Source organism: Vulpes lagopus, chromosome X (genome assembly GCF_018345385.1).
Source record: "Vulpes lagopus strain Blue_001 chromosome X, ASM1834538v1, whole genome shotgun sequence".
NCBI classification, from domain to species: domain Eukaryota; kingdom Metazoa; phylum Chordata; class Mammalia; order Carnivora; family Canidae; genus Vulpes; species Vulpes lagopus.
This window is the reverse complement of record NC_054848.1, coordinates 4,440,377-4,455,464: the sequence shown is the minus strand read 5'-3', so window position 1 is coordinate 4,455,464 and position 15,088 is coordinate 4,440,377. Positions and strand designations below refer to the sequence as shown.

The 15,088-nt window shown below is 45.9% G+C and overlaps 1 protein-coding gene and 1 pseudogene across 6 annotated transcripts in view; both read right to left on the bottom strand.

The window, feature by feature from the left end:
- STS (steroid sulfatase) overlaps positions 1-15,088 on the bottom strand; it is a 127,796-nt gene that overhangs the window by 11,492 nt on the left and 101,216 nt on the right. For all 6 annotated transcript variants that reach the window (XM_041740106.1, XM_041740105.1, XM_041740107.1 and 3 more), the window contains one exon: positions 6,283-6,442. In XM_041740106.1, coding sequence (XP_041596040.1) covers positions 6,283-6,442 — 160 coding nt within the window. The remainder of the gene's footprint in view (positions 1-6,282; positions 6,443-15,088) is intronic.
- LOC121483717 lies at positions 249-420 on the bottom strand (annotated as a pseudogene).

The window sequence follows — 15,088 nt, the reverse complement described above, 5'->3', positions numbered from 1 at the left end:
CAATTTCCGCCTATTACCTCAGCACGCAGGAAGCTTTATTCACAAAGTATAGCTCTATGAAAAACAAGAACATCTAACAATTTGGGTGACAAAAAGGTAAGACTTAGCGTGGGAGCATCTTGGATTGGAAAGACGTCAGCGGAACCACATTTCTCAATGAGAATTAATTTGTGAATAAATAGTAATGATGACGATAGTAAACACCCTCTGGTTGCATTGTTGCCAGATGCAAATATCTCTCCTAGGCCTGGGTGTGTACGCAGACCAAGGGGAACTTTCCGGACTGCAAACAACTGATAATATCCAATTGGTCATGAGCAAAAAAAGATGATCTGGCAGTTAAAGAATGAAAAAAAAAAAAAAAAGCCAAACATTGTTTTGATACCACACTTGATCTTAGCCAAAAGGCCGAGAAGCGATCAAACATTTTGTTTTGAGTTAAATATTCATTAACAGCCACTAGACCAATGGGAATCATTGATACCATTAGGCTCTGTTATCAAAAAGAGGGACAGAGACCCACTTTGAAAGAATTAGATGGTTTCCCCTGAAGATTATCTTTCTCTGATTAAAAACCCTCCATCCCTGTGATCCCTTATGATGAGGAATTTAGAAACTGGAAGTCAGACTTGGCTGTATAATTCGGGTTAGCGTTCTTGAGAGGTCCCCATCCCCTGAGCTTTGTGTGTGGTTTATTTTGGTGTCACTAAAAACCCCCGTCATGTAATTACAGCCCTGTTGCTTAGCACTGCTCCAGCCTCAACCCTCGTTATTAATCACGAGCTCTGCGGAAGCCTTTGGAATGGAAAATATTCTATTATTGTGAGTTAAAAATAAGAACAAAAGGCAGACTTGGCCCCCTTCCCAAGCCCATGTTCCCGTTGGCCATGAGAGGAGGAGAAGGGAGCGCGGTAGACAGGCGGTTCTATTGAGAAGTGGCGAGCGCTCTCTGAAACACGATTTCTGTGCTGAAATGGCAGTCATTGTGCCTTGGTCCTTTCAAATCCCTTTCGAGAAGGGCTCAGTCCTTACGAATATGCAAAGCTGCATGGGTGGAAAGAACGGAAGGATGTGCTAGAGTGGGTAGGCGTAAGAGCCGGAACAGGAGAAGCCCCCGCCGTGGTGACAAATGGCCTAGAGGTGGGGACAGAAGGACACACCTGTGCTCCCAGGACCCCCAACTCAAGTGCACAGCAGACCTTTCCAGGTAGCACTCAGGACGGAGAACGCGACTCCATTCCCAGGACACAATCTCTACCTACCTCTACTTGCTTGTGCTTTGGATGTAGACATAGAGGCGGGTTTTTTTTTCTTTTCTTTAATATCCTACACCTAATGTGCTCATTGCTAGAAGCGGGCAATAAATCACGCTGCTGTGGAAAGCTAACCGTTTAAGAGAGCGACAGAAATATGGCCTGTCAAGACGAGGCTCATTTCTGCCATGAAAAATTGACAGTGACCCTACTGCACTCAACTTTTAAACGGTGTCTAAGCTATCAAAATACCCGGGATTGTTCTAAACCGCGTGTGCGAGTCACACTTAGCGACGGCCATAACCCCGAGACAACATGTGTCCCCTGACGTGGCCCGTAGGGAAATGTTGCCATAACGTCACGACCTGGGGGACTGGGGCCGAGGCCCTCTGAAAATGACAGGAAGCACTGCTGTTTGGTATCCCGAGTCTCCTTAATCGGCCTTCGGTGTCGGCAAACTCAAGTTTTCATAGCAAGTGTGTGCACACAGCTGCTGCTATGACGCCGGATGGGTTGTTTCACAGCGTCCGCTTGATCCTGGGAGAACTGTGTTCATCGGGGGTCGTGTTTAATTTGGAGGGTGAGGTAGGAATATTCTCCATGGGTTCCTGCCCCACAACAAGGGTGACGATTTCACGCATTTGTTTCCAAGCATGGTGATTTCGGAATGTCCGGTCAGATCAAATCCCATAGGGATGACTCCCACATCGCGGCAAAGAGCATGTTTTTGGGAATGTTCCTTGGGTTAAAGTGAAGCTCGTTCCGCCCTGGACGTCCTGGCCTCTCTCTGAGCTCTGAGCCAGTGAACCAACTGCCTGGATGTTCCTTCCTCGGCCTGGCTGGCTCGCAAAAGGATTTGGGGATCATACAACAAGCGAAAGCTTTGCGGGTGAGAGAAGACACCATTTTTGACACAGAATCTTGGACCCGTGTTTGTAGAGTTAGGCTGCGCGGTATTCAAAATCCAGGGATTTCTTCAATGTAGAAAGGGGACAGTGAAGAAGACATTTTTAGCAGAAAGTACATGCATCCTTCATAACATAAAGGAAATCCTAAATTCTATCCCATTTTGGGTAGAGTGCACAATTTAAAGAACACCCAGTTTGGGGCATATGATGACATCGAGACGTTTGAGGTTTGAAGATCTAAATCTAGCTCATGATCTGCCGCCTGTGACCCTTTGGGAAGGAAGTCACATAAACATCTAATGTCTCCCCATGAAGAGTTTCACCTTTTATTCGGCAAAACACAAAGGAACTAGTTTTATTTGTTGGATTCTATAGAAATATTCTCCTGCGGTTGCCTAGCTATCGGGCAGCAAAATTAATTTATTAAATTAAATGTCTTCATTGGACAAAAATGGTATCAAGCATTCAAGTGTCTTCTTAAGTTGAAAAAAAAACCATGAATTTTTATTTTATTCTGTTTATGGGATCGGAGACCTAGGTATGTCACCTGTAAAATCTGATTCTCAAGGATGTCGGCGCCCCCTCTCCTTCCCACCCAGCGGAACGGCCGATGGCCAGAATTTAGATGGTTTCCAAAGGTTTAACCAATTAGGTCATGCTGCAATTCTTTATCACCAGCATCTGTGAACAAAGAGCACGGTCACAGACTTCCTATGGCAATATTCTATCCGCTTGCAAAAATGTGATGAAATGTTTTTCATTTTCGGGAATTAATACATTTCATCATACATCCTTCTTATGTATGTGCTTGTTCCTGATGTTTTATATCACACACACAAGAAGGTTGCCCTCCATTTATTTCCAGAATCAGCTCATTTGGAGACACAGGGGGAATGATTTTTCTGAACACGCCTTAGGGTAATGGCCACCACAAGTTCTTTTGATCAACCGTGCCGTTGAATGCAAATGGATCACTGAAGTACGTGTGAATGAGAAATTCACCGTGGAGAGGAATCTCATACGGGCACGCCACGGGGAGGAATTAGAGAATTATTCTCACAGTAGCGCTGCGACTCTGCAAAGCGAAAATCTCCTCTGTGTATCCCCGAAGCACTGCTCTTTTGACCTAAGTCGAAACCCTGCATGGAAGGGCTTCTCATCTCCCACCAAGCTCTGATTGGTCAGGACGGCCACCCACCAGACACCAAACGCTTCTTGGGAACAACAAGGTTGTACCTGAGGGCTACGGGTCTTCTGAACAGAAATCCTCCTGTTCCAACAAAACACACAGAAACACGTGAGGGCACCTCATTAAGTCCTCATCAGATAGCTTGCGTTCGACCCTTGAAATGAGTTTATTCTCCTGAGAAATGTAAATCTAATACTGCTCAAGCAAGAAATCGGGGAAGCTGATTTCCACCAATCTCTGGGGGGAGAGAGTAAAGACTATTTTCTGAAGAACAGATATTTGTGAATCGTTTATGGATGGATATACCTATGGAGATACGGTCCAGATGCTTTCGCTGAGGATTTCCGATGACATTAATCCACTGTAACAATATTTTTGGTAAAAGATCCATGATGAACCTCAGAGCAGAATTTGTCACAGCAGCACCACTAACATATTTCTGGGTTCTTTGTTCTGTGAAGCCATCTTGAGCCTTGTAGGAATGTTTAGTTGCATCCCTGGCCTTTGGATGCCACTAGATCCCAAAGGTACTTCTTCCCTGTACAGTGTGGCAGGATCACCAAAACCAGCCAGTATTCACTCATGTACTCGGCGTGCTCTCGTGCTGAGTCAAGACAATGAAAGTCAAGACAATGAAAAACATCTCCAGATATTGTTAAATGGCCCCGAGGGGAAAGAGTCAACCCAGTGAGAACGACTGCGTTAGATGATCCAAGTCTCCAGGGCAGATATATAAGGTTGTTCTCTGGATCTCATTGGTAACATGGTCTAAGTAAGACGTTGTGTGAGTAACTGTTATGTCCGTGAAGGATCTGGAAGTAGATTTCCGTTTTCTCATCGGCAGAGTCTCTAGGATGACGGTGGCATCTCATGGGGTCTTGCATCCCAACCCAGAGGCAGCGTCCTTGCATTGACCTTCGTCAACAAGCATCAGTGAGATCCATGCAAAGAATCCCCAATATTGCAAAGGGGGTCTTCCCAATGTCATGGCTCACACATGAAATACGTTGGGCCTGCCAAAGACAGAGGCTGCTTCCTTCTTCCGTGGGCACAAAGAACACAGGCTGGCCTCCATGAGCCTCAGATTGCGGTGGTCAGGAGATGCGAGCAGCAACATTTCCCTTAAAGGATCTTCCTCTTTGCTCTCATCTTTCCCTTCCTGTATTTTTCCCCGATTGCACGGAAGCCCATTGAAAGATGCCGTGAAAGCCAACGCACTGCTGATTTTCGTATGATGAGCCATGAGAGAAAAATGTAATTAATCAAATTACGTGAACACTGTGCATGAACTACTGAAGGAAAGACTAAGTTTTACTCCAAGTGTAAGAACAAAGACCGAGTAGATGAGACATGGAGTGAGATTTCCAGCTTCACATAAGGCAACTCTTCCCATGACTTTCTGTTACCACGTCTTCTCTCATCAAGGCGGCCAAGGAGTTGTTTGAGCAGAGTACATCTCACAAGTCCCCTTCAGCCCTGTCACCTGATGGTTCTATGATCCCGGATGAACAATAAATGTAGAAGAAGGAGCAGCCCTGAGGTACTTCTTCCCTGTACAGTGTGGCAGGATCACCAAGACCAGCCAGTATTCACTTATGTACTTGAAGTGCTCTCGTGCTTTCTCTCCTCCCATCGAGCCTCCAAGGGCAGCGCTGTTACTGAACTCGTGCTCCTGGTGAGGCATGAAGGCGCACGAAGTTAAACACTCACCTGGCACAGAAGCCAAGACTGGATCCCAAGCAGGATCCCTGCTCCTAGGCACAGCACCGGATGCTCTCAGAGTGTGGCTCAAAGAGCCATGAGGACCCCATTCAGGGGGTCCAGGAGGCCACGAATGTTCTCACGATAATACCAATGCTCTCCGCCTTTTGGCCACAGTGCACCGTGCCCGTGGATTCGTGGTGGGTGATGACACCATCACTGTCCACCAATGGAATGTGCGCTGGGGTGCTCTCGTGTGTTCCAAGTTGTTTCAGGCTTTATGGTTTCTGCGATAAACGTTGACAGACATAATCCACATATACAAAAGGTCTTTGGGTCCTCAGTCACTGAGGAGTGTACGTGGGTGTTGAGACCACAAAGTTTGTGAAGGGCTGAGCTGTCCAATGCTCTGGCGTGTGTGTATGTGTGCAGGGGGAGATACACCTAAAGAACAAACTTGAAAACAAGAAGGAAACAATAAACAAAGAAACAAGCCTAAAAGCAAGGGGAGATGAGCAAACCTATCCGGGACCCCGCTCGGGCTGAGCTGTGCTTGTCTGTCTGCTTTCCCGTTTCCTCTTCATTCTGCTGGCAGCTGAATTTAAACAAGATTTGCAGCCCGCCTGCATGACATTAGCCTGGCCTGCCACCAAACTAATGAAAACAATTAGTCAGCGTGCTTCACTTAAAACTCTTCAGATTGGTAATAACACTTAAGAAGAAACCATTGGCGATGTCATATGAAGTTGTATTTAAATTTAAGAGAAAGACGTTTCATTTAGAACTTGCTAAATGAAGACATGCTGGGAGGGAGGGCCGTTAACTGGGGAGCCAGCTGCCTTTCTCGCTGCTGCAGCGAAGAGCAGCTGAATGGGGCTGCAGGGAAACGGAAGGCAGCAAAACACGGTGGGTCAAAGAGGAGGCTGCCCAGCTGCCTGGTGACAAGCCCGTGGAGGGCACAGCCGGGAGAGGCAGGATCAGTGGGACATTGAGAGCAGAAGGCTCATGGAAGCCAAAGACCATGCATGCACACCACCCCACGGAGCTGAGTTCCCACTGGGATAATGGGATTGGTGGTGGTTCTATGTCTGCGGCCCCACCAGTAAGTCCCATAACCGGACCTGAATGACGAGTCCAGCTGGCGACAGCATGCCATCACGCAGGCAAAGCGGAGCACACTCACCTGTGAAATCCCAACGACACAATACCGAGCGCCCCTGAGTCGCCATACCTGTCCTCCGGCAATGGCGATCCCGCGAGTTTGGCCACCGTAGGAAAGATGTCCATGTTGCTTGTCGGCTCGTCTATCACTAGTCCAGCCTGGATCACTCCCGGCCACCAAAGAATACCCGGGATCCGGATACCTCCTTCCCAGTTGTTTGCTTTCCCCCCTAAAAGGCCCAGAAAAGAGGCAACAGGGAGATGTCTTTTCAAAGCTTGGTTCAAGGCTCATTTCAACACACTCATTAATAGTCAACATGGGGCGGGGGATTTGGAAGAACCATGTGTTCTAATGACACGGATTCAATGAAAATTTTGTAAGCAATATTGCATACATTGTTGTGAAAAAAATTATGACATGGTCACTACTATGCAGGACACACGCCAGCACTGCCTGGTGGTCATGGTCCATGGCTATGACCAGGGATACTCATTTCTCAGATCAATGAGTATGGAGTCACAAAGCTGAAATTCCATTTCCATTTCTCTCCAGCTGTAGTAGGCAAAGCAATGGCACCCCAAAACGTCCATGTCTGACTCCTCAAAATCTGGGGCTACAGTACCTAATGTGGCAGACAGGGATTATCTAAGTTGCTCCAATGTGATCACAAGCATCCTCGTGAGGGAAGGAGGGAAGCAGGAGGCTCAGAATCCAGGCAGACAGAGGCTGGCTCATGCTACGCTGCTGGCCCTGACGATGGAGGAAGTTGCCCCACGGCTGCCTCTGAATGTTGGAAAAGGCACGGAAACACATTCTCCCCAGGAGCCTTCGCAAAGGAATACAGCCGTGCCTGCCTTGACTTTAGTGCCCAGTTTGGATACCTGCCCTCCGGAAGTGTGAGATGTTCAATCTGTATTGTTCTGAGCAACTGGATTTGTGATAATTTGTTAGAAAAGGAAAACACCAGCTCTGTGGCTCAGTTATCTGAGCCTCGCACCCCCAACACATCCAGTTGAATATTAATGTGGAGTTATTCCAAGGGCCTGGGACAGAAGAGAACCAAAAATGGCTATGGCATATTTTCATCAATGCGAGACTTTACTAGCAGGACAGCTCTTACTGTTTAGTTGAAGAAATGAGCTTTGTCCACATGAGCTGACGTGACCATAACCAGGTAGAGCACGACAGGGGTGTGGGGAGTGGATGGTGTGTAAGGTAAGCTCCACTGCGAGTGGCTCTGCAGAGAAGATGCCGGCCAAGGTCTGCAACTAGTGTGTCTGGAGGGACACAGGCAGCGGCAATGCCAGCACGGGGCTCAGAGGAGTCAGGGCCGGATTCCCCAAGCCATGCAGGTCGCACGCAGAAAGATGCAAAACCAGATGCGTGGTTTCCCCTAAAGTAGCTCCCACAGCGTTAAAATGGGCTGGGCACAGCTCAGTACCACAGGAACAATAACCACTGGATGTCACAGGCAGGAAAGAAGGGAGGATGGATGTTCAGCTGCTTGAAAATACCTTTCCAGGGATCCCGGGTGGCTCAGCAGTTTAGCGCCTGCCTTTGGCCCAGGGTGTGATCCTGGGGTCCTGGGATCGAGTCCCACATCAGGCTCCCTCCATGTGCATGGAGCCTGCTTATCCCTCTGCCTATGTCTCTGCCTCTCTCTGTGTCTCTCATGAATAAATAAATAAAATTTTTTTAAAAATACCTTTTCAAACTTTAGAAGAAAAATTACAGAGTTGAAGAACGGAAAGAGAACCCTGATGCAAATGGCAGGTACAGAATGCATGCAAACGATGCCTGCTTAACAAAGGATGCAAATGCTTGTTTAAACTTTAAAAATGGATTGAGGGAGACAGAGGTTTAAGGGATCTTGCGGCAAAGCTTCACTTGGTCCTGCTGGTTTTTGATGACGGCACGCTGAATTCTGACCAAAATGGGAGCTGATGACTATAGACTGAACACCTCTCATAAGCAAGGTCTTTAAGCTTCAGGCAGTGAATATTTTGTGCGCACAGACACCAGGGAAAATCCACAAATAAATTCATATCATAGTTGGCGGTTTCTATAACGGCCTCCATGAGACGTTAGAAGTATCAGGGTACATCTTTTCAACATGATCTTAAGGTAATTATGTGACAAATACTGCTACCCTTGCATCACAGATACCACATCAAAGAATAGGGAAGTTCAAATCATCTGCCATAATTTATTCCAGCTGTCGATAGCTGAGTGAGCTACAGGGGGAATCTCAACATGTGAATTAGTCTGATTACCCTCCTGTGAGATCAATCACAGAACTTTCACCTGCTTATTCAAATCAGGCTCACGGCATTTCACCTGCTTAGCCTTCTACTCGATGAAACTTAGAATATGCACCTGTTTACCTTTCCACCAGAACAACATAATGGGATTTTCACCCGCTTATCCAAACTCATAGAATTTAAACTTGCTTATCCATCTGCTAGATCAAGCTCATACACTTTTCCTCTCTGTGTCCTTGTACTAGATCAAGCTCACAGAATTTAAACTTGCTTATCCATCTACGAGATCAAGCTCAAAGACTTCCATCTGTTTATTCTTCGAGATCAATCTCACAGATGATGCACATGCGAATCCTTCTACTAGATGAACCTCATACAATTTTCACTTGCTTATCCTTCCATTAGATGAACCTCAGAGTATTTTCACCTGCTTATCCTACTGCATTAAACTCAAAGATTTTTCATCTGTTTATCCTTCTGTAAGATTTAGCTCACAGGATATGCACATGCTCTCATTTTACATGAACCTCATAAAATTTTCACCTGTTATTCCATTAGATCAAGCTCATGGGATGTTTAAAAAAATCTATTCTTCTACTTGATCAAACTCCTAGGCTTCAATCTTATTCTTCTTCGAGTTCAAACTCATAGACTGTGCACCTGCTATCCTTCTAGATGAACCTCATAGGATTTTCGTTTGTTTATCCTTCTATGAGATCAAACTCAGATTTTCATTTGTTTTTCCTTCTATGAGATGAAGCTCATAGAATACGCACAGGACTATCCTTCTAGATGAACCTCATATAATTTTCACATTTATCCTTCTATGGAATCAAGCTCATAGAATATGCACATGACTATCCTACTAGATCAAGCTTATAGAGTCTTCATGGTTATCCTTCTAGATAAAAATTCAGGGTATTTGTATGTTTACCCTTCTACTAGATCAGTCTCCTATAATTTCACTCTAAACTTAAGAACAACAAAGTAGGGGCATCTGGGTGGCCCAGTTGGCTAAGCATCTGCCTTTGGTTCAGGTCATGATCCCAGGGTCCCCATGTTGGGCTCCCTGCTCAGTGGGGAGTCCGCTCCTCCCTCTCCTCCCCACTTTGGCTCTCTGTCGCTATCTCTGTCTCCGTCTCTCTCAGAAATGAATAAATATATATTTTTATAAGTTTGCTATGTAACAAAACATCTTATTTAATTAACGGGTGGTGTATGTATTTATTGTGCCACTGGTTAACATAAAATAAAATAAATCAGAAGGTAGATCAAAATACCACAAAAGAATCCTTTAAAAATGTATCTTCTACATGCAATGTGGCACTGCAGATTGGATCTTGAAATGAAAAAGTGCGTTAGTGGAAAATGTATATAGTTCAGTTACCAGTGGTGCACCGAGGTTAATTTCTTGACAAATAACTGGTTATGCAGAAAGTTAACACCAGAGGAGGCCGGGTGCAGGGAAAGCAATAACTATCTTTAATGCCTTTGTAATACTGTCTACGCTGATTCCAAAGTAAAAATTCTACTAAATACACACATGTAGATAAGTATATGTGTGTTCCCCCAGTTGACTAAGTACTTGGCATTGTCTAGATCACATCAGAGAAGACAATATGAATTACTGTACATGGTTTTATATGTACTGTTTTTAAAGTTTTTAAAAAATATTTATTTATTTGAGAGAGAGAAAATGTGCAAGTGGTGAGGATGAGTGGAGGGTGAGGGAGAAGCAGACTCCCCAGTGAGTAGAGAGCCTGATACGGGACTCAATTCCAGGACTCAGAGATCATGACCTGAGCCGAAGGCTGACGCTTAGCCAGCTGAGCCACCCAAGCGCCCTATAGGTACTGTTTCTGATGGGTAAATTTAATTGATCACGTACTATGTGATGTGGATGATGATATGCATTTCATCACTAAATCCTTATGTCTCACGAGGGTACTACTATGACTCCCCATCTACAGAAGCCAAATCTGATGGCCTATAATATGCATTTCATCTCATTGAACCTTTACACCTACCCACAGGGGTGGTACCATTGCTGTTCAGTTGACAGATGTGGGCTCTCTATAGCTACACCTGAAGGGGCTGAGCTAAGTTACACATGGAAGGTCACTGATCTAGTGTGACCTAGTGTGATCTAGTGTCACTGATCTAGCGAGCTAGAGCGCAGATACAAATGCAGCTCTGTGCAACACCAAAGCCGGTGAATGTGCACAATTCCTCAGTACCGCTTCATCTCTGGTGCAGGAGAGAGCTGGAGCTGGCTTGCCTGTAAACTGCTGGAAGAAGACCACAGGTGGGCTGGATTTAGTAACTCAGACAAATCCAAACCATGGGATTAGAAGAACTATGACAGTGGCCATGTTCCTTTATCTCCCCAGGACTTAACAGATGTATCTTTTTCAAGGAAAAAGGCAAGTCCAAAGTCTACTGGGGCTCACCTGGCTGAAAGTCCACATGTGAGTGGGACTGAGAAGTCCCAACCTTTCCATGTCTTGGCTAGAGTTTCCATGCCTTGGAAAAGCACTACAGTGAACATGGGGCATACATGTCTCTTCAAGATTCTGACTTCATTTCCTATGGATATGCACCCAGAAGTGCAGTTGCTGGATCACAGGGTAGTTATGTTTTTATTCTCATTCCTTCCCCATGAACCTTCTGCAAGGTAGGTGCCCTACATCACCGGGAGGACATCTCTGGCAAGACGACACCACAAGCAAGCGATAACACCAGGTGGAGCTCCAGAATCTGGGCTACTCAACGCTAGGTTTTCCTGATTCTCAGAATCCCAGAGGGAACACAGAAAGTCCAGGCGTCCAACGACAGCTCAGAGGACCCCACCGTTCCCTCTGACTGGGAATCAACAGCACAGGGTGGGTATCTGGGAACACCGGCCCTGACTCAACAGCATCTTGATTTGGGACACAAAGGAGAAGGAAGTGCAGAAAAGTTAGGGGTGGCTTCCAGGAGAAAAAACAAACATACGGTAAGAAACCTGCTTCTTTTCCCCTGAAAATATATGAGCAGAGAACAAAACACAAGGTCTCGGTTTAAAATTTGGTCAAGTAATTGTCAAAGTCACATGTTTAACGTCTAAGATGGTGCTTTGCCACGATGAGAAGTCAAAGACGAACGACGGCAGAGTTCGTCTAGGAAAGCGCAGAGAAAATTCGACCGTTTACTACGAGACTCTTGTCAGGAACAGCTGCTTCCAAGCCAGGATTCTAACTTTACCCCCTCGAATGCAGCCACCCGGCAGGTCAAGTCACTTTCAGTGGCAAGAGCTCATGCCAGCGTTTCTTATGCGTGATCCTGGCACACAGTTTTATGAAATACTCTCTTCACCATGTGTCTCCCCTTGGGCGTCTCCATGCCCACAAAACACGGGCTCCCCCGATCCGCGCAGACCACGGTGGTGCGTGCGAGGAGTGCAATTTGCACTCAGTACTTTCTTGTCCAACACTCTATATTTTGCGCTTTTCTTGATTTATTCATTCACGGCACTAAACCCTACAAATTACAGATGGGAGATATGACGGAAGGATCTGGGTTCTATTAGCCTAATGTGGGGCCAAAATAAAGAGCACCAGTCTGCTGATGTCAGGGCTCCAAAGAGGGGCAAAGCATAGGAAAACACTCTTAAAATGAACTGACACAGCTTGAGGAGTCTAGCGTAAGTCCTTAAGGACGACCTCAAACCCCTAACCCCTCTGCAAAGGGGTTGGCGGACAACTTCTCTCAAGTGCCATGTCGGGAACAGCTTAGTTTGGAGGTTGCTTTCCCAACACTCATCTCCGCTGTCCTGTGTTCAGACATCAAAGGATGAGTATCGCTGTGTTTCAATAAAACTTTATTTGTAAAATCAGGCATCGGGCTCCACTTGTGGAGTCCTCAAGCCACAGTTCACCAAGCTCTGCCCTGAGTTACCGAATTTAGATTGTGCAGTCCAGTGAGCGCAGCAACCAAATGTTATTCCACGATACTCACTCCTACACCATTGAGGGGAAATGTCGACGAGACTTCTACTAACAACATATTTTTTTCACTCAACTCAACACCGTCATATAATCTCTTGCGAGATGAAAAATTGAAATACGCGTCTTGGCCAAGAACATACAGCAAACTGCGTCCTGGGTCTGATCCACCTCTATAACATCACACCTTCGTAGAGCCAAGTCTCACTTAAGTATCCTCAGGAAACAGCTCATCCCCTCTTGCCTTCTAGAGAGTTCCGTGTCTGGATGTCTGCTTTGCCAGGGTTTTCCCGCATCGCCAAATGGCTTTACACATCCTTGAAAGCCTGGACAACATGATGTTCCTCCCTATTTAATGAAGCCTCCTGCCACCACCACCGCAGGCGATGTTTTCCTACCGTCCATTTCCTTGGTATGTTTCCAGTCCCTTGTTTATGGGATGCCTGACAATCAATTCTGTGCACATCGTATCATCCCAGCAGGACCACTGGTGCTTGAAACAAACTCTAATTCACTGCTTAATCAACTGACGGCCACAGCATAATCCTGTCCAAATTATAGTGGCCAATATATTTCTTGAATGAATGAAATTATGGATTTTTAAAAATTTATTTGAGATAGAGAAAGCATGAAGAGAGGGGTGGGGCTGAGGGAGAGGGAGAAGCAGATTCCCTGCCAAGTGGGGAGTCTGACGCAGGACCCTATTGCAGTTACCCTGGGACCATGACCCAAGCCGAGGGTGGATGCTTAACCCACTGAGCCACCCAGACTCCCCGAATAATGGATTAACCAATGAACAGTATGGGTGGGGAAAATAAAATACTATCCTGTAGATGAGCGTGCTCAGAAATTCGTATTTCCAACCTTCTTTTTGTCCTTTGACTTTGCTAGGACTTTTCATCTCCCTTGTCAACTGCATTCCTGAAGTTGTGTCCTCCAGAGTCTTACCAAACTCAGAGGAGACCCTCACCTTGCATGTCATCCAGGACAATGAGCTCATCAACGTGAAATACCTCAACTCTCCGCAGGCCCAGAGTTCAGGATGTGCACCACCACCACATCCTTCCCACTGTTCTCCCACTTTTCCGCCACGCAACCTCAGCCTCCCTCTGCACGGACCACACTACACCGCATCACTACCACTGGCTCTGACTCAAAAGTGGGTAAATCAAACACCTGTCATTCAATCACGAACCTTGCCCCCTGATACAGCTTTTGCAACCTTGTGTCCACACTGCGGTATTTAACGTTGTGGCATCACGGCCATAGATTCTGCCAAATGAAAGCAGAGCAATGAAATCCTTCCGTCTCGGCAGTGAGACTTTGCTCGTTCTGCAGCTCTCTTCTCTGCTCAGGTGGGTCGTCTCAATCATTCCGAATGGCACTGCAGTGTCCCGGGTGCTTAGTAATCTTACCCCATCTATGTGCTCCTGACTGGTTGACTCAGATGACGGACACACTATTGTCCATCACACTCTTGCCCACCTACTGGACCTGTGCAAACTCTGACGTGAGTTGACATCTCCCCAGGAAGACACCAGCCCTCAATGAGAAATGTATCTGTTTTCCATGAATCTTGATCTTCTCAGCAATTTGACCTTCTCACCCATGCCTTGATGCTAAGTTCTCCATGTAAGTTTACCCCATGTAAGATCATCACATCTGCTCCAACCTCTCCCATGACGAGGCCCTGCTTACTACAGCCTGCCTCCCTGCACAAATTTCTCAAAAGAACATGATACAGTTTCCTCCTTTCCCACCCTTCCGTCCATCTGGCCTCTACCCCTTGCCTCTCCACCAAAAACACACCTGTGAGCATCATGTGGGTGATAAATGCAATAGACTGTGTGTGCTCATCTTACTGGGCTTTTTAGCAGCACTCATGTCAGCTGACCATGCCCTTCCTGAATCTTTTCTTTTTCTGGTGTTTTCCTTATTTCACAGATCTCTCTGTCAACGTTGTCTTTATGATATCATCACTGTCCATCTCAAGTTCCTCGGAGCTTGGTCCTTGATCCTCTTCTCTTCCTACACCAAACGATCTCCTACACCTCTCCACAGCCCAACAAAACACAGCTCTCTGCCCATGAATCTAAATTCATAAAGACAATCTGTATCTATCTACACAACCATGCAAGCCAAAAGCACAAGACACATCTTGAATGTCTTCTCTTTTCTCTAACCCAATATCCAATCGGCAGCCAACACCACTGGATTTACCAACGTAGCCATGTTCTCCCATTCCTGTCTCCATGTACTCAAACTATATAACCTTCATATCCAAGCTCAAGTATTTTTCTTCCAGTTGTGGATTCAGTCAGAAAATATGAGGCAGTGTTGTAGGTCCTGTGGATAGAGAGTAAAACCACACCTGTGCCATCACAGATCTTGTGCTCTCATGGATGACAGTAATACCTTGCATGTACTAGGTGCACTTGCAAACACTCTGCATATGCACTGAGTTGTAATCCTTGCAACATTTCTTCATGATATTCTTCTAATAACAATCATATTATTCCAGCTCTAAACATGATGGAGCGGGTACGCAGTCTTGTTTGCATGCCTCTACCCTTTTCTTATACTGCATTTGGGCGATATTCACATGCAATTTTAAGCACTACCCGAACGGCA